Source organism: Balaenoptera ricei, chromosome 4, assembly GCF_028023285.1.
Source record: "Balaenoptera ricei isolate mBalRic1 chromosome 4, mBalRic1.hap2, whole genome shotgun sequence".
Classification (NCBI taxonomy): domain Eukaryota; kingdom Metazoa; phylum Chordata; class Mammalia; order Artiodactyla; family Balaenopteridae; genus Balaenoptera; species Balaenoptera ricei.
The window spans coordinates 96,468,972-96,489,371 of NC_082642.1; the positions used below are offsets into that span (position 1 = coordinate 96,468,972).

Below are 20,400 nucleotides of genomic sequence, written 5' to 3' on the forward strand. Positions count from 1 at the left end.
CCTAAAAATATTTGATAAGCTGAGTTTTCTGATAGGAAATTTAAATTGATATATTTAACAGGAACCTCTTCTATTTCCTTAATCCATGGAACTTTAATAATTAGACTGAGCCTTTGAGATCATTTTGTTCAGCTTCATCATTTTAGGAGTCAGTGACAGAGGCAACCAAAGACTTGACCACAGTCTGCCAGACATTTAAGGTAGAGCTAAGATAAAACCAGGTACCTCACTCTCAGCCCAAGGGGCTTTTTGCAGTACCACTCTGAGTCCTCTACCATGAGAGTTAACTTTGGTAAGGAAATGGACATAGATAAGCAATCATGGACTCATAACTCTTCTTCCCTTTTATGGCGTTCACTTATATTCAGTCTATAATTGTGAGCTATCATTTTGTGACCTGGTAAGCATGAGAATGGCAGTGTTAATTTTTTTTAACATTTTTTCTGGAATTAATTTTTTGCACTGGTAAAAGTATTTATGAACTAATAGTAAGGTATCATAAAATGCACTTTCTATATTCTGTTGAGTTAGGTAAGGATACGATGTTATTCCAGTTTGGTATGTAAGAATTTAGATCCCCTGATATCTACAGATAGGTGCTGTAGTACAAAGTTGGTGACCTAGAGGGGTGGGATAGGGAGGGTGGGAGGGAGGGGATTTGGGGATATATGTCTACATATAGCTGATTCACTTTGTTATGCAGCAGAAACTAACACAACATTGTAAAGCAATTATACCCAATAAAGATGTTAATAAAATAAAATGAAATGAAAAAGAAAAAAAAAAAGCCCAACAAATAATTAAAAAAAAAAAGTTGGTGACAACTCTAATATTAGAAATATAATTTTCCAATGTTTGGTATAGTCTGCTGTTTACTAGATAGTTATTGTTATGTGTCTAGAAGGAGATGCAGTGGCCAATTTATTTCTTTTGCTTTCCTTTGCAGGTCATTCTGTATCAAGGTGGACAGATGTTTGACGGTGCCCCCCGGTTCCATGGTAGGGTAGGGTTTACAGGCACCATGCCAGCCACCAATGTCTCTATCTTCATTAACAACACCCAGCTATCAGATACAGGCACCTACCAGTGTTTGGTTAACAACCTTCCAGATAGAGGGGGCAGGAATATTGGGGTCACCGGTCTCACAGTTTTAGGTGAGTGACAGGAAATGTTGCAGGTACTTTGGCTTTACTCACGAATTTACTCTCAAGCATATTTACTTCTGCCAGTTTTTCTGTACTCTCTTTCTGCTTGCATCCTTTTCCTGTCCTCTCTCCTTTCAGCTCCATCTGGACTCTGCTTCTCCATGCTTTGTCCACATAGTCTCTCCACCCATTACTCCATTTCAGGTGGCTCTTGAAAGCTTACTTGTTAAATGACTTTTCCTCAAGGTGGAGAAAGGTGGTATAAAATACCATCAAAAGTGGCCTCTCACTTTTCCTAAGCTTTTATAGGATAGGACTTATTGTTGAGAGCAAATTAAATCAAGAACAATTGATTATAAGCAGGGAGCAGGGGTTTTAGTACATGTGAGAATAAATTTACTACTACTTCATATCTATGTAATGCTGAGTAGGCCCCCGACAGTTCTAAGCTTTCACCTCTTGTCCTGGAAGAATTTTAGTAATACTTCCTTTTACTCTCAAAAGTATCCTTGTTTGAATGAGAAATTATATGATCAGTTTGGTCTTAATACCGAGATCAAATAGATTTAGAGGCTTTTCCAAGGTTTTATAGACCATGAACAACAATAAAGTTTAGCTTAAAATTTAGGTCTCTGTACTCAAACCAGTATTCTTTCTATTATACCATACAGATAGACTATCTCATGCTAAATTAAATTCATTCTGAGCACGTTTTATTTCTCACTTCCGCTGCTTCTGAAATAAAGCGCTGCCTCCTAAATGGGTACTTGTGGTAGAAGTGGCTAAATTCAGTTCATCTGGGGAGGATGAGAAGTACTTAGAGAAGGCTGTTGCTCTGGACTGTCCTCCATCCTACTGAAGTCTCAGAATCGACTCCAGGATTCCTTGGTACATTCTCCCCCTTTTCCCGTCCACTGTTGAGTCACTTGAAGATACCAGTGTTGGGGGTTCTTGCCATTTTCCTTCTTTGGACAAGAAAATGCTATAGCCCTGGCGCCTTGTTCTCCCAGTCTTCAAACAGAATAAGAAAACCAAGGACAAGTGGGAGATTTCTGTCCTAGAACTATTATTCATTCAAATATATTAAAATTATATAGACTTTAAAGCACTCTGAGTACTGAATACAGAACACTTTTGGAATTTAACATTATTTTGACGCTTACACCTGTAGTTTAGGTAGTGAGCTTCCCACATGATCCACATTTATTTTTTCATTTTTTAAAGGAAGAAAAAAACCCTGTAATTTATCTTATAGTTACTACTACCTTCAGATAATTATTTTGGCTTTCCCCTCATAGCCTCATGGTGGCAATGTTTAAAGTAGTAAACTGAGATTGGTTTATCTCATCACAGCAGTTAAGATTCCCTGAGATTTTTCAGTCTTTCTCCCTAACCCTTTCATTGTTCTCTCTTCCCCCACCCATCTTCTTTGCTGGTTCCTCTGTGTAGTGCATTCATTTTCCACTCATTCATTCATTTTTGCAAGGTTGAACACATTTATTAAGAAGTCATTAGCATTACAAGTGCATCATCACTTGTATTTAAACTCTACTGTATGCATTACCCAATATGAGAATCCAAGCCATGGGCTTAGTTTATATTTTTATTTGCTTGCTTTTTCACTATAAACTATCACCTTCTTCCTTTAGTATTCTTTTTTTTGTTTGTTTCACATCCTTTGTGTCCTTATCTGTCTTAGTGATTATAAAATGTGCATTGCATTACTATCAAGTAGTAGATATGCTTGAACCTTGCTCTGACTCCTCCCACCATAAAACAGAAGTTGGTATAATGTTGGTGTGTCTGGTTTTGTTTGTAAAGTAACAAAGAACTATGGTAAGGTGGTCTTAGCCGAGAGTAGCCGGCAGGGTAAGTGGATGCTGTTCCTTGAAATATCTTCTTTACAAGGGGGCTCTTTCATCAATTAAAAAATTTTAATTGTGGTAAAATATAACAAAATTTACCATCTTAGCCAATTTTTAAGTGAACAGTTTAGTATATTCACATTGTTGTGCAACCAATCTCCGGAACTTTCTTCAACTTGCAAAAATAAAACTCTGCTCATTAAATGACATTTCTCCCTCCGCTCAGCAGCTGGAAACCACTGTTCTATTTTCTTTTTCTATGAATTTGAGTACCCTAGGTGCTGCATATAAGTGGAATCATGCATTATATGTCTTCTTATAACTGAATTATTTCACTTAGCATGTTCTCAGGGTTCATCCATGTTGTAGCATGTGTCAGAATTTCCTTACTTATCAAGGTTAAATAATATTCCATTGCATATATACACTATATTTTGTTTATCCTTCCATCCCTCTGTGGACACTTGGGTTGTTTCCACCTTTTCGCTATTGTGAATAATGCTGCTCTGAACATGTGTGTATTCAGTAATGCTTTTAAAAGCAATATGTTGACATGAAGGATCTTAAGAATTCTTCGAATACTTCTTTGGAGGAAGAATAGTGAAACTAAAACCATAAGATATCTTAAAAATATAATCAGAGGGTGTTGCCCTTTTACATATTTGCTCCCTGCCAGCTGAAGTTGTAGGCCCTGCACCTATGGCCAAACCTGTGCATCGTACATACCATTCACTGGCTTTGCTCATGAGGTAGTCTTCTGGTATGTGTCCCCAAAACAGTGTTACCTGAGGTTCTAGTGCTGAATGTTGATGTCTCCTCGGTCATCATTTGGCTCATGGTAAATGTATTCTTTATTGCTTACCCTTCCTATTATAGTTCCTCCTTCTGCCCCACACTGCCAAATCCAAGGACCCCAGGATATCGGCAGCGATGTCATCCTGCTCTGTAGCTCAGAGGAAGGCACTCCTCGACCAACTTACCTTTGGGAGAAGCTAGACAGTAGCCTCCAACTACCCCCAACAGCCACTCAGGGTATGTACGGTGTTGCTTCGCCCATTTAATTCATTATCATGGAAAATTCTGACTCGCAGGCTCACAAAGTAACTGACTTTAATAGAGTTTGAAAAATAACACACTCTATTTGTAACTGCTGAAAAAGCTATCTGGATCGTTTTGTGTTTTCAACTTTAAAGAGAATAAAAATATCTCCTTTCATCTTCGCAATGCTGCCTTTATGAAATATATCTTATCCAGTGGTAACTATATATGGAAATTCTGTCCCTTTGTAGTGAAGACTTAAAATAGCTAATTGGTAGTTTCCTTGAATTGTTAACTGTAAGATAAGCCTTGAAGTTTATAACTGAGAATCTACTTCCTACTTAAGAAACAACTGCCTAATTTAGTATGAGAAACATCAGCATGGTCATGAGAGGGTTAATCATCCTGTTTTCAGCCTCAAGTCTAATTAGAGGAGGAAGATGGGAAAGAGAACAGGAAAAGGCCTCAGATCATGGGAGATCCAGGAGTTGATCACACCAGATAGGTAAAGATGGAGGAGGCATGAGTATCACCGATGGTTTTCTGCATGTAAATCCAGCTGCTTAGATTTGATATTAAAGGAAACACCCTTGAAAAATTGAGGAAAATTTATGAAATGAGGGAAATTACAGAATTATATATGTAATTTTTATTTCAAGAGAATAAAATTTAGCAGTCTTGTGTGTTGCATCATCTCTAATACAGAGCATGTCTCTTCTAGCATTCTCAGGGCAGATTTGCAAATCTTAACTTAAGGAGTTGGCAGTTAGTGGAGAGGTCCCAAACAACCTTAATTATGCCTGATAAGTTTGAATCATATTTTTGGTATAGACCTGTCATGGAAAGGAAAGTCCTAAGTTGTATGGTGAAGTTAGACATTAAAGAACCAGGATCACCAGCCTCTTAAGAGCTTTTAAGTTTCCTTTAAGAATCCCCACAGAAATTATTAATGGACCTTCCCATCACTTTTTAGTTAACCTAGCCCTGTATTATTTTTAAAAACTTCTTTTCAACATAATAACTTTTGGGTTGCTCTAATAATGATTACTGCAATGCTGTTGTTCCCTACTGATTGTTCATTGCTAGATGTTTTAGCCATACTGTGGGCTAAATAGCTTTTTTTTTTTTTTTTGGTGGACTAATCTGTTAATAGTACCATTGTAAGTGGCATGTTTAAATTAGCTCTTGTCTTGAAATCCTGAAAACTATATTCAAGTTCTAGATTTTCCAGTAACTATTTCTGTGACAGTTCACCTCTTTGTTGCCTTTTTGTAAAATAAGGCGATTTAACAATATCATCTCCAAGGTCCTCTGTATCAGCATTAAGATTCTATGATTTAAAAAAAAAAGATGGCACCCCAGTGAGAGCCAGGCAGGGAGAGAAAGCCAGAGACGGTGCCTGCCAGGCAGCAAGTCTAGCTAAGCGCTACCTCGGATGCCTGCCCCTCAGGCCAAAGCTCCAGGACAAGCAGACCAGCCTCTCCGACACGAGGTCTGGGAGCCCAGTGACTGCTTTGCACTGGTCCCTGGAGCAGCATTGCCTTTGAAGATATGTATGTGTTGCTAACAAATGACTGACTCTGGACCTGAACAGTGGAAGCCACAGAATGAACGACGTACCTGAGCAAGTCACACTATCAGTTCTGTTGGAGAGACCTTCAAGATGGCGGAGGAGTAAGAGGTGGAGATCACCTTCCTCCACACAAATACATCAGAAATGCAACTAAATGTGGAACAGCTCCTACAGAACACCTACTGAGCTCTGGCAGAACCTCAGACTTCCCAAAAGCTGTGTGACTGACAGGGTCTTGGTGCTCCGGCCGGGTGTCAGGCCTGTGCCTCTGAGGTGGGAGAGCCGAGTTCAGGACATTGGTCCACCAGAGACCTCCCAGCTCTATGTAATATCATACAGCGAAAGCTCTCCCAGGGATCTACATCTTAACGCTAAGACCCAGCTCCTCTCAACAAACAGCAAGCTCCAGTGCTGGGCACCCCATGCCAGACAACTAGCAAGACAAGAACACAGCCCCGCCCATTAGCAGAGAGGCTGCCTAAAATCATAATAAGGTCACAGACACCCAAAAACACACCACTGGACACGGTCCTGCCCATGAGAAAGACAAGATCCAGCCTCATCCACCAGAACACAGGCACTAGTCCCCTCCACCAGGAAGCCTACACAACCCACTGAACCAACCTTAGCCACTGGGGGCAGACACCAAAAACAATGGGAACTACAGACCTGCAGTTTGCAAAAAGGAGACCCCAAACACAGTAAGTTAAGCAAAATGAAAAGACAGACAAATACACAGCAGATGAAGGAGCAAGGTATAAACCCACCAGACAAAACAAATGAAGAGGAAATAGGCAGTCACCTGAAAAAGAATTCAGAGTAATGATAATAAAGATGATCCAAAATCTGGGAAATAGAATGGAGAAAATACAAGAAACATTTAACAAGGACCTAGAAGAACTAAAGAGCAAACAAACAATCATGAACAACACAATAAATGAAATTAAAAATTCTCTAGAAGGAATCAGTAGTACAATAACTGAGGCAGAAGAACGGATAAGTGACCTGGAAGATAAAATAGTGGAAATAGCTACCGCAGAGCAGAATAAAGAAAAAAGAATGAAAAGAATTGAGGACAGTCTTAGAGACCTCTGGGACAACATTAAACGCACCAACATTCGAATTATAGGGGTCCCAGAAGAAGAAGAGAAAAAGAAAGGGACTGAGAAAATATTTGAAGATTATAGTTGAAAACTTTCCTAATATGGGAAAGGAAATAGTCAATCAAGTCCAGGAAGTGCAGAGAGTCCCATACAGGATAAATCCAAGGAGAAACACACCAAGACACATATTAATCAAACTATCAAAAATTAAACACAAAGAAAAAATATTAAAAGCAGCAAGGGAGAAACAATAAATAACATACAAGGGAATCCCCATAAGGTTAACAGCTGATCTTTCAGCAGAAACTCTGCAACCCAGAAGGGAGTGGCATGATATATTTAAAGTGATGAAAGGGGAAAACCTACAACCAAGATTACTCTACCCAGCAAGGATCTCATTCAGATTCGACGGAGAAATTAAAACCTTTACAGGCAAGCAAAAGCTAAGTGAATTCAGCACCACCAAACCAGCTTTACAACAAATGCTAAAGGAACTTCTCTAGGCAGGAAACACAAGAGAAGGAAAAGACCTACAATAACAAACCCAAAACAATTAAGAAAATGGTAATAGGAACATACATATCAATAACTACCTTAAATGTAAATGGATTAAAGGCTCCAACCAAAAGACCTAGACTGGCTGAATGGATACAAAAACAAGACCCGTATATATGCTGTCTACGACAGACCCACTTCAGACCTATGGACACATACAGACTGAAAGTGAGGGGATGGAAAAAGATATTCCATGCAAATGGAAATCAAAAGAAAGCTGGAGTAGCAATTCTCATATCAGACAAAATAGACTTTAAGATAAAGACTATTACAAGAGACAAAGAAGGACACTACATAATGATCAATTCAAGAAGAAAATATAACAATTGTAAATATTTATGCTCCCAACATAGGAGCACCTCAATACATAAGGTAAATGCTAACAGCCATAAAAGGGGAAATCAACAGTAACACAATCATAATAGGGAACTTTAACACCCCACTTTCACCAATGGACAGATCATCCAAAATGAAAATAAATAAGGAAACACAAGCTTTAAATGATACATTAAACAAGATGGACTTAATTGATATTTATAGGACGTTCCATCCGAAAACAACAGAATACACTTTCTTCTCAAGTGCCCATGGAACATTCTCCAGGGTAGATCATATCTTGGGTCACAAATCAAGCCTTGGTAAATTTAAGAAAATTGAAATCATATCAGGTGTCTTTTCCGACCACAATGCTATGAGACTAGATATCAATTACAGGAAAAAATCTGTAAAAAATACAAACACATGGAGGCTAAACAATACACTACTTAATAACCAAGAGATCACTGAAGAAATCAAAGAGGAAATCAAAAAATACCTAAAAACAAATGACAATGAAAACACGATGACCCAAAACCTATGGGGTGCAGCAAAAGCAGTTCTAAGAGGGACGTTTATAGTAATACAATCCTACCTCAAGAAACAAGAAACATCTCAAATAAACAACCTAACCTTAAACCTAAAGCAATTAGAGAAAGAAGAACAAAAAAACCCCAAAGCCAGCAGAAGGAAAGAAATCATAAAGATCAGATCAGAAATAAATGAAAAAGAAATGAAGGAAACGATAGCAAAGATCAATAAAACTAAAAGGTGGTTCTTTGAGAAGATAAACAAAATTGATAAACCATTAGCCAAACTCATCAAGAGAGAAAGGTAGAAGACTCAATAGAATTCGAAATGAAGAAGGAGAAGTAACAACTGGCACTGCAGAAATACAGAGGATCATGAGAGATTACTACAAGCAACTATATGCCAATAAAATGGGCAACCTGGAAGAAATGGACAAATTCTTAGAAAAGCACATCCTTCTGTGACTGAACTTGGAAGAAATAGAAAATATAAACAAACCAATCACAAGCACTGAAATTGAGACTGTGGTTAAAAATCTTCCAACAAACAAAAGTCCAGGACCAGATGGCTGCACAGGCGAATTCTATCATACATTTAGAGAAGAGCTAACACCTATCCTTCTCAAACTCTTCCAAAATTTAGCAGAGGGAGGAACACTCCCAAACTCATTCTATGAGGCCATCATCACCCTGATACCAAAACCAGACAAAGATGTCACAAAGGAAGAAAACTATAGGCCAATATCACTGATGAACATAGATGTAAAAATCCTCAACAAAATACTAGCAAACAGAATCCAACAGCACATTAAAAGGATCATACACCATGATCAAGTGGGTTTTATCCCAGAAATGCAAGGATTCTTCAATATATGCAAATCAATTAATGTGATACACCATATTAACAAATAGAAGGATGAAAACCATATGATAATCTCAATAATTGCAGAAAAAGCTTTCGACAAAATTCAGCACCCATTTATGATAAAAACTCTCTAGAAAGTAGGCATAGAGGGAACTTACCTCAACATAATAAAGGCCATATATGACAAACGCACAGCCAGCATCATTCTCAATGGTGAAAAACTGAAACCATTTCCACTTAGATCAGGAACAAGACAAGGTTGTCCACTCTCACCACTATTATTCAACATAGTTTTGGAAGTTTTAGCCACAGCAATCAGAGAAGATAAAGAAATAAAAGGAATCCAAATCAGAAAAGAATAAGTAAACTGTCACTGGTTGCAGATGACATGATACTATACATAGAGAATCCTAAAAATGCTACCAGAAAACTACTAGAGCTAATCAACGAATTTGGTAACATAGCAGGATGCAAAATTAATGCACAGAAATCTCTTGCATTCCTGTACACTAATGATGAAAAATCTGAAAGAGAAATTAAGGAAACACTCCCATTTAGCATTGCAACAAAAAGAATAAAATACCTAGGAATAAACCTACCTAAGGAGACAAAAGACCTGTGTGAAAACTATGACACTGGTGAAAGAAATTAAAGATGATACCAACAGATGGAGAGATATACCATGTTCTTGGATTGGAAGAATCCAAGTCATTGTGAAAATGACTATACTGCCCAAAGCAATCTACAGATTCAGTGCAATCCCTATCAAACTACCAATGGCATTTTTCACAGAACTAGAACAAAAAATTTCACAATTTCACAACTGCTGCGGCTGGCAGTTGTGCATCATGAAAGATGAGCCAGAAGAGGCGAAGCTAATTTTGCATGATGCTCTTCATCTTGCCTATAAGAGTGATAACAAGAATGCCATCACTTTTACACTTATGATTTGATGACCAACTTATCATTTATATGGGGTCAGCTTGAAAATGTGGAAAAACTTTTTAGAACAGCAATGAGTTACTTGCTTGGAGGGGCCATGCAACAGGAAGACAATGCAATAATACAAATCTCTCTAAAGCTGGCCACTACTTATACTGCTCAGGATAGACAGGAATTGGCTCTTGCTGGCTATAATTCTGCATTTCAGCTCTAGAGGAAAAAATTGAAAGAGAAAAGGAATTATCAGAAGACACTTTGTCAGTGGAAGAAAAAGCCAACATCCACCTCCTCTTGGGCATGTGCCTAGACACCTATGCCCACTACGTTCTGCTCTCCAAGCAGCCATCACAGGCACAAAGGATGTATGAAGAACCTTTACAGATCTCTGAAGAAATACTAGGAGGAAGACACCCACAGACCATCGTGCTGCTGAGTGACCTGGCCACCACCCTGTATGCACAGGGCCGCTCCAGCGAGGCTTGTGTTCACGCGCAGAGGGCGTCAGACCTGGTGAGACAGGTGGAGCACCCTGAGCTCTACGTGCTGCTCAGTAACCTGGCTGCATCCCTGACGCACAGAGAACGATATGCACAAGCAGAAGAGATCTACCAGGAAACACTGAAGTGAGCAAAGCTGAAAAGAGATGCGGTTTCTGCGCAGCACATCTGGGAAGAGCTGGCTGAGCTGTCAAGAAAAGGTAGACCTTTGTTGTAACGTTACCAAGCTCTAGACCCCTTTTTGTTGTAGAGAACGCCTAGTAACACCTCTTATTCCAGTCCCAGCGGCACCCTGATCATTGGCTTAAATCCTTTGTCCTTGATACTCGAGTCCCCTCAACTTAGCCTTGCTGGAGGACAAGCTGTATACACTGTATACACGGCCACTTTTGTTGTGCAAAGAAAACTTTCACCCCCACCTGATCCTGCTTCTAAGGGCAGGTGTCAGTTGATGCTTTCCGTTGTAACAGATGATTGATTAGGTGCTGTCCATGCTGGTCCGAGTATAGCTCTAGATTAAGAGAGGCCAGTTTCCCTCTGGGGTAGAGTCTGGTATTTCAGCCAGGCATCTCTCCCATAAGATTTTTGTCCACCGATTTGCTGCCTTCTCTTATTTTATCAATACCTGGCAGACCAGAGCTACCGGTCTCATGGCAAAGGGGGATGACAGTGAGTTATTTTCTCTTATCATCTATCTCCTGAAGCCCAGTGTGGGATTTAATGTATAAAAAAGTAATATCTTGGCCTGCCACCAGCATCCAGCATGAAGTTTTAAAGTGGGAATTAGGCACTTGAAAGTATAGTGTGCATTTGAATATAAATAAAAGCGAACTGTATGTTTTTGTATGTATCTGGTTACATACAACTATGAAAAAAGGAGGGCAAGGAATGACGACCTCCCGTGTCCCTGCTCTCTGAGCATTCACTCCTCTGCATCCGGTCACAGGTGTCCCCAAACCCTCTGACTCCGAGTGGGGCCCTATAGGTGTAGTGTTGAAAGCTTCCCAGTCGCTCTGATGTGTCCTACTGGTGCTGTAGAAGAACCAGTGCCCTGGACCCTACCTCTGGCTTTTGGAGTTTGGGTTTCAGTATCTTCGTGTGTAGTGAGATTCTCTCTTAGCCCTGGGAGAATGCATTCGGTGGATGTCCTTACCTGGATAGGCTGCTGTGTTGAGAGCTTTATCACACTGCCTCAGAGTGTGTAAAGTACACAACACGGGGGGCATCAATGATGTTTTCACCCCAGCAGTTCTGCAATTCTTCTAGGTACCATGAAGGAACACTGTTGTTGCTGATATGCCTTTGGCGGGGGGCTGGGCAGGATAAACTGATACTTTGGGTTCCTGTGTACATACTGGGAGAACCCTTTCATAATAAACTAGGCACTCTGCAATAAAATAAATAAATAAAATAAAATTATGTCGCAATAAAAGTTACCAAAAAGTTGTCCTCATATAGTTTACATGTGGATACTAGATACTGAGTAAATTTAGAACCAGCATCCTGTGGAGGTATACTTTGATTTTATACAGAGGAATAATAAAGTGGATTTAGTATTGTTCTTTTGGTATATAAAACTTTGAATTCTAAAATAAGTGAAAACTATGTTTGATGGATATTATCTGAAGCAAAATATAGCAGTCTGGGCAGTGTTTCAGTAGGCCTGTATAATTGGCCCAGGTCCCATTAAGTGGAAACATAATACATGAGACAGTTCATCAGCCTCTGTATCAGTGGGTTCTCAACCGGGGACGGTTTCATTTGGCGGTGTCTGGAGACATTTTCGGTTGTCACAGCTGGGAGGAAGGTGCTACTGGCAGCTAGTAGGTAGAGGCCAGGGATGCTGCTGAACATCCTATATGCACAGGTCAGCCCCCACAGTAAAGACTTATCCAGCCCCAAATGTCAACAAGTGAATTAAATTAATAGATTTTTCAAACATTAAAACAGCCTTGCATTTCTGGAATAAAGTCTATTTGTGATGAGTTTTTAATAAATTGCTAATATGCAGTATGCTAATATTTTAATAGAACTTTCTCATCTGTGATCATAAGTGAGAATGACCCATATTTTTCTGTCTTGTGTTATCCTTGGTTGAGTTTTAGTATCAGATGATGAAATGAGTTGGGCAGTTCTTCCTCTTTTTCTATTCTCTGAAACAGTACGAATAAGGCAGAGGTGTTTTAGGACAAAGAAGACAGTGTGTTTGGCATGGAGTAAGCAAGGCAGAGAATGGTAGGAGCTATTTTGTCCACTTACAGGTGCTACAATGGGGGTATGTATACATATATATTTCTTAAAATTTATATTTGTTAGTCGTATTATTCAAATACTTTATATCTTAACCAATATTTTATTTGTTTCAGCTAGTATTTTATGTGAGAGATTTGTTTAAAAATCACATAGTAGGACTGTGGATTTGTCAATTATGCCTTCTTTTTTTTAACCTATCCTGGGCCTCTGTTGCTTATAGGTTGTTATATCTCACTGATTCTTTATGCTTAATATGCATTTTTGTGTTATTTTAACTGATATTAAAACCCCTGTAGTAGCTTTCTTTGGTTAATTCTTATTGTTATGTTTCTCTTTTATGGTTCATTTACTTTCAGGTTTCCATGATTTATGTTTTAGGTGTATCTCTTGTAAACAGCATGTCTGGATCTAGTTTGGTTTCCAGTCTACAATCTGAGAACATTTTTTGTTTGATTGATTGAATCCATTTATATTAATTTTGATAATGGATATACTTAAGTTAATTTCTAATACCATATTTTATGTTTTCTATTTACCCAGCTTTTTCTTTTACACCCTATCCCATACCTTCTACTGATTATTTCAATGTTCTTTATAAATTATGCATTTTTCCTTCATGGTTCCTAAGAAATCTTCTGTTGTCCTTATCCTTTCAATGCAGTGAAGAGAGATGATTAACTCTCCTGCTTGCTTGAGAACTCTGTGCAGAACCTGGTATGGAGATCATAGATGGAACATCTTAACTATCACTGTAGTCCAACACTATCGTGTTACAAGGGAGGAGACTGAGGCCCAGAGAGGATACCAGGTTTGCCCAAAGTCCACTGATAGAAAGCACTCCCATTCTCCTGCCAGGCTGGGAAGCCTCAGGAATCTTGATTCTCCTTCTTGAACTCCCACTCTGTTTCCCTTCCCAGTGAAAGTGTGTCCATTTTTCTCTCATGGGGAGCAGAAAAGTCTTCAGCCACTTAATTTGCCCAATAAACAGGGGCTTATTTCCTCTTCATCGAGGTGTTATTCTAACCAAAGATAAGATTTTTCCCTTTATTTTGCCCTCAGACATAAAGAAGCTAGTCCTATGCAGTGTTCATTACTCCCTCTTCTGAAAAAATTAAATACGAGCGATTATCATAACTGTATTCATTTGTTCATACATTCATCCATTCTTTTAGTGTGTGTGTGTGTGTGTGTGTGTGTGTGCGTGTATGTGTACACATACACAGACACAACACTTATTCTGTGCAACTGCTTTAGGGTAGAGTGTTGGGGAAGGTAAAGGAATATAAAAATAAAGAGATATATCTCCATTCTAGGGTTCACTGTCTAATGGGGGAGACCAATATAAAGAGATAACTACAGTGCTATGTATTTAATGCTATAAAAGTGTTTATAGTGCTATAAAATTAAAATGATAGAAGTATTAATTCTCCCTGAAGAGTTTAGGAAGGACTTTATAAGGAATGAAATTCCTGAGAAGAAAAGGATCTTAAGGGATGAGTAGATGTTTTACCAGGTAAAAGCAGTTATTATCAATAGAGAGAACCATGCATGCAAAATCTTACAAGCATAAAAGTTTGACTTTTTTGTTGAAGTATAGTTGATTTACAATGTTATATTAGTTTCAGATATACAACATAGTGATTCAATATTTTTATAGATTATACTCCATTTAAAGTTATTATAAAATATTGGCTATATTTCCTGTGTTGTACATTACATCATTGTATCTTATTTTTTTTTTTATACCTTGTAGTTTGTACCTCTTAATTCCCTTCCCCTTTCTTGACGCTCCACCAACCACTTTCCCCACTGGTAACCCCTAGTTTGTTCTCTGTATCTCTGAGTCTGTTTTGTTATGTTCATTCGTTTTATTTTTTAGATTCCATATATAAGTGAAAACATACAGTTTTTGTCTTTCTCTGTCTGATTTACCTCACTGAACAATACCCTCCAGGCCCATCCATGTTGTTGCAAATGGCAGAATTTCATTCTTTTTTATGGCTGAGTTTTCCTCTGTGTGTGTGTGTGTGTGTATTCCCCCCCGCCACATCTTCTTTATCCTTTCATCTGTTAATGGACATTTAGGTTGCTTCCATATTTTGGCTATTGTAAATAATGCTGCTATGAACATTAGGTTGCATACATCTTTTTGAATTTATGTTTTCATTTTCTTTGGATATATACCCAGCAGTGGAATTGCTGGATCATATGGAAGTTCTATTTTCAGTTTCTTTGAAAAACCTCCATGCTGTTTTCCATAGTGGGTATAAAAATTTACATTCCCACTGACAGTGTATGTTCCCTTTTCTCTATATCCTTGCCAACATTTATTATTTGTTGTCTTTTTTACAGTAGCAATTCTGACAGTGTGAAGTGATAGCTCGTTGTGCTTTCAATTTGCATTTCCCTGATGACTAACAATGTTGAACATATTTTCATATGTCTGTTGGCCATCTGTATGTCTTCTTTGGAAAAATGTCTAGTCAGGTCTTCTGCCCAATTTTTAACCAGGTTGTTTGCTTTTTAGATATTGAGGTGTATGAACTGTTTATGTATTTTGGATATTAACCCATTACCAGACATGTTATTTTCAAATATCTTCTCCCATTCAGTAGGTTATTTTTTTCATTTTGTATGTGGTTTCCTTCACTGTGTAAAAGCCTTTAAGTTTAATTAGATTCCATTTGTTTATTATTGCTTTTGCTTCCCTTGCCTAAAGAAACAGGTCCAAAAATATTGGTAACACTTATGTGAAAGAGTGTATTGCCTATGTTTTTTTCTAGGAGTTTTATAGTTTTCAATCTTACATTTAAGTGTTTAATCCATTTTGAATTTATTTTTGTATGTGGTGTGAGAAAATGTTCTAATTTCATCTTTTTACAGGTAGCTGTTCAGTTTTCCCAACACCACTCATTGAAGAGACTGACTTTTCCCATTGTATATTTTTGCCTCCTTTCTTGTAGATTAACTGACCCATGTGTGTGTGAGTTTATTTCTGGACTCTCTATTCTGTTTCATTGATCTATGTGTCTGTGTTTTTGTAACATACTGTTTTGATTACTGTAGCTTTGTAGTATATTCTGAAGTCAGGGAGGATTATACCTCCAGCTTTGTTTTTTTTTTTCCCCTAAAGATTGCTTTGGATATTAGGGGTCTTTGGCAGTTCCATATGAATCTTAGGACCATTTGTTTTAGTTCTGTGAAAAATGTCATGGGTATTTTGATAGGGATTGCATTAAATCTGTAGATTGCTTTGGGTAGTATGGACATTTTAACAATATTAGTTCTTCCAATCCATGAACACAGGATATCTTTCCATATCTTTGTATCATCTTCAGTTTCCTTCATCAGTGTGTTATAGTTTTCTAAGTATAGGCCTTTCATCTCCTTGGTTAAATTTATTCCTAAGTATTTTATTCTTTTTGATATGATTGTAAATGGGATTCTTTCTTGTATTCCCTTTCTGATAGTTTATTATTGATGTATAGAAAAGAAGCAGATCTCTGTATATTGATCTTATATCATGCAACTTGATTAAATTCATTTATTAGTTTTAATAGTATTTTGGTGGAGAATTTAGGGCTTTCTATATATAGCATTGTGTCATCTGCAAATAGTGACAGTTTTACTTCTTCCCTTTTTAAATTTTTATTATCTGATTGCTGTGGTTAGGACTTCCAATGTTGTGTTAAATAGAAATAGTGAGAATGGACATGCTTGTCTTGTTCCTGATTTTAGAGGAAAAACTTTCAGATTTTCCCCATTGAGTATGTTGTTAGCTGTGGGTTTGTCATAAATGGCCTTTATTATTTTGAGATATGTTCTTTTATACCAACTATGTTGAGAGTTTTTTTATCATGAATGGGTGTTGAATTTTGTCAGATGCTTTTTCTGCGTCTGTCTAAATGATCATGTGATTTTTATCCTTCCTTTTGTTAATGTGGTATATCACATTGACTGATCTGTGGATACTGAACCATCCTTGCATCCCTGGAATAAATCCCACTTGATCAAGGTGTATGATTTTTTTTATATACTGTTGAATTTGGTTTGCTGATATTTTGTTGAGGGTTTTTGCATCTTTGTTCTTCAGAAATATTGACCTGTAATTTTTAGGGTAGTATTGTTATCTAGTTTTGGTATCAGGGTGATGGTGACCTCATAGAATGAATTTAGGAGTGTTCCTTCCTCTTTAATTTTTGGAACAGTATAAGATGGATAGGTATGAACTCTTCTGTATATGTTTGGTAGAATTCCCCTGTGAAGCTATCTAGTCCTGGACTTTTCTTTGTTGGGAGGTTTTTTTTTGTTTTAATTACTGATTCATTTTCAATACTAGTAATCAGTTTGTTCAGGTTATCTATTTCTTCCTGATTCAATCTTGGAAGATTGTATGTTTCTAGGAATTTATCCATCTCTTCTAGCTCGACCAATTTGTCAGCATATAACTGTTCATAGTATTCTCTTATGATTGTTTGTATTTCTGTGATATCAGTTGTAATTTATTCTCTTTCATTTCTTATTTTGTTTATTTGTGTCCTCTTTCTTTTTTTCTCAATGAGCCTGGCAAAAAGCTTATTAATTTTGCTTATCTTTTTGAAAAACTAGCTCTTGGTTTCACTGATCTTTTCTTTTCTTTTGGTCTCTTTAATTTATTTCCACTCTGATCTTTATTATTTCCTTCCTTTTTCTGACTTTGTTTTTTTTTTTTTCTCATTTCTTTAGATGGTAGTTTAGGTTGTTTATTTGAGATTTTTCTTGTTTCTTGAAGAAGGCCTGTATTGCTATAAACTTACCCCAGTAGACCTGCTTTTGCTACATCCCATAAATTTTGGAAAATTGTGTTTTTATTTTCATTTGTCTCAAGGTATTTTCTGATTTCCTCTTTGATTTCTTCATTGACCCATTAGTTTTTTGGTAACATGTTGTTTAGTCTCTATGTATTTGTGTTTTTCCTATTTTTCTTCCTATAATTGATTTCTAGTTTCATACAATTATGGTTGGAATATATGTTTGATATAATTTATATCCCTTTTAATTTTGTTGAGACTTGTTTTGTGGCCTAACAATTGATCTATCCTGGAGAACATTCCATGTGCATTTGAAAAGAACGTGCATTCTTTTGTTTTGTATGGAATGTCCTATAGATATCTATTAAGTCCATCTGGTCTACTGTGTCATTTAAGGCCACTGTTTTTTTATTGATTTTCTGTCTGGATGATCTATCCATTGATGTAAGTGAGGTGTTAATGTCCCTTACTATTATTGTATTATTGTCAATTTCTTCCTTTATATCTATTAACATTTGCTTTATATATTTTGGTGTTCCTATATTATGTGCATATATGTTAATGAATTTTATATCCTCTTCTTGTATTGATCCCTTTACCATTATATAATGACCTTTTTGTCTTTTTTTATAGACTTTATTTTAAAGTCTACTTTGTCTGATATGAGTGTTGCTACCCCAGCTTTCTTATTGTTTCCATTTGCATGGAATATCTTTTTCCATTCTCCCACTTTTAGTCTGTGTGGGTTTTAGCACTGTGAGTCTCTTGTAGGCAGCATATAGATGGGTCTTGTTTGTTTTATTTGATCAGCCACCCTATGTCTTTTGACTGGAGCATTTAGTCCATTGACATTTAAAGTGCTTATTGATAGGTAAGTACTTATTGCCATTTTATTACTTGTTTTCTGGTTGTTTTTGTAGTTCTTCCCTGTTCTTTTCTTCTTCTTTTAGTCTCTTCCCTTGTGGTTTGGTGATTTTCTTTAGTGTTATGTTTGTGTTTCTTTCTCTGTAGTTTTTGTGTACCTATTGTAGGTTTTTGATTTGCTCTTACCGTGGCGTTCATATATGTTGACCTATAATTATATTTGCTTGTTTTAAACTGATAGTCACTTAAGTTTAAGCACATTCTAAAAGTACTACATTTTTATTCCTCTCCCCCACATTTTCTGGTTTTGATGTCATATTTTATATCTTTGTGTCAATCCCTTAACTGTTTATTGTAGTTAAAGTTGACTTTACAATTTTTGTCTTTTAACCTTTGTGCTCACTTGCTTAACTGGTTGATTCTCAGCCTTTCCTATATATTTGCTTTTACCAGTGGGATTTTTCCCTTCCTATAATTTCTTGTTTCTTGTTGTAGCCTTTTTTTACTTAAAGAAGACCCTCTAATGCTTCTTGTAAGGTCAGCTTAGTATTGATGATCTCTCAGTTTTTGCTTGTTTGAGGAGCTTTGTATCTCTCCTTCAATTGTAAATGATAATCTTGGAGGGTAGAGTGTCCTAGGTTGTAGATTTTCTCCCTTTCGGCACTTTGAATATATCATGCCACACCCTTCTGGCCTGCAAAGTTTCTGCAGAAAAATCAGCTGATAGCTTTATATTGGTTCCCTTGTATGTGACTCTTGGTTTTTCTCTTGCTGCTTTTAAAATTCTCTCTTTATCTTTAACTTTTGCCATTTTAATTCTTGGTGTGAGTCTCTTTGGGTTCATCTTGTTTCGGACTCTCTGTGCTTCCTGGACCTGTATATCTGTTTCCTTTTTCAAGTTTTGGAAGTTTTCAACCATAATTTCATCAAATACATTTTCTACTTCTTTCTCTCTCTCTCTTCTCCTTCTAGGACTCCTGTAATGCAAATATTAGTACACTTATGTTGTCCTCAAGGTCCTTTAAACTATTCTCATTTTTTAAATATGTTTTTCTTTTTGCTGTTCTGATTGGGTGATTTCCATTATTCTATCTTTCAGATCACTTGTGCATTCTTCTGTATCACTTTATCTGCTGTTAATTCCCTCTACTGTATTTTTCATTTCACTTACTATATTCTTCTGCTGTGTCTGGTTCTTTTTTATGTTTTCTAGTTCTCTATTAAAGTTCTCACTGTGTTCATATATTCTTTTCCCAAGTTCAGTTGTCATTCTCATTACCATTGCTTTGAACTGTTTATCAGGTAAATTACTTATCTCTGTTTTATTAGGGTTTTGTCAAGGTGTTTTGTTTTTATTTTTTGTTTGAAACATATTCATTCCTCTTCTTATTTTGTTTAACTTTCTCTGACTCTGTGAAATTAGGTGAAACAGTTACCTTTCCCAGTCTTGGAGATGTGTCCTTGTGTGGGAATGTCCCTGTGCAGTCTGCATTTGCCCAGTGGCTTTGGTGGGAGAACTGGATCTGAAATGAGCATGGGCTGTGTCTTCGCCTGGGGTGTGCTGGCAGCTACCACCTTGATGGGTGGTAGGGCTGGAGATGGAGGGGCTAGAGCTGGAGCCAGGTGTGAGTTGGAGCTTCTCCTGTGCTCAGTGGCCATCACCACCCTATCAGGGGGTGGGATTGGGGACATAGGGGTTGGAGCAGGACCTCTGAGGGAATTGGATTTCTCTCAGGTGTGATGGCATTCTCAACCTTGGTTTGGGATATGGCCAGGACCTGAGGATTTGGGGCTGCACTTCTATGCTTCTTTCACTTTTTCCCCAGTGTGTGCCCCTGGGTTAGAGGCTAGGTCGGGGCCAGAGGGGTTGGTTCCACACTACTGGGCTGGCTCCCTCCCCAGTATGTGCAGGGACACGTGCTCAGGGGATGGCTGTTTCTGCCCTGGAGCTAGGCTTTCACCCTTCTGAGTGTGTGCACCAAAGCGTGCACTGGCCGTGGCTGCCTTTGCCCTGGTCAGAGGCAGGGCCGGGGACAGACCAAGTTCCCTTCTCTCGAAGTGTGTG

At 37.6% G+C, this 20,400-nt stretch overlaps 1 protein-coding gene and 1 pseudogene across 2 annotated transcripts in view; both read left to right on the forward strand.

Moving 5' to 3' along the window:
- IGSF11 (immunoglobulin superfamily member 11) overlaps window positions 1–20,400 on the forward strand; it is a 31,943-nt gene that overhangs the window by 1,159 nt on the left and 10,384 nt on the right. The window contains exons 2-3 of one of the 2 annotated variants that reach the window (XM_059922151.1): window positions 947–1,154; window positions 3,887–4,042. In XM_059922151.1, the coding sequence (XP_059778134.1) occupies window positions 947–1,154; window positions 3,887–4,042 (364 nt within the window). The remainder of the gene's footprint in view (window positions 1–946; window positions 1,155–3,886; window positions 4,043–20,400) is intronic. The other variant, XM_059922150.1, reaches the window with a different exon arrangement.
- On the forward strand, window positions 9,835–10,645 carry LOC132365086 (tetratricopeptide repeat protein 19, mitochondrial-like; annotated as a pseudogene).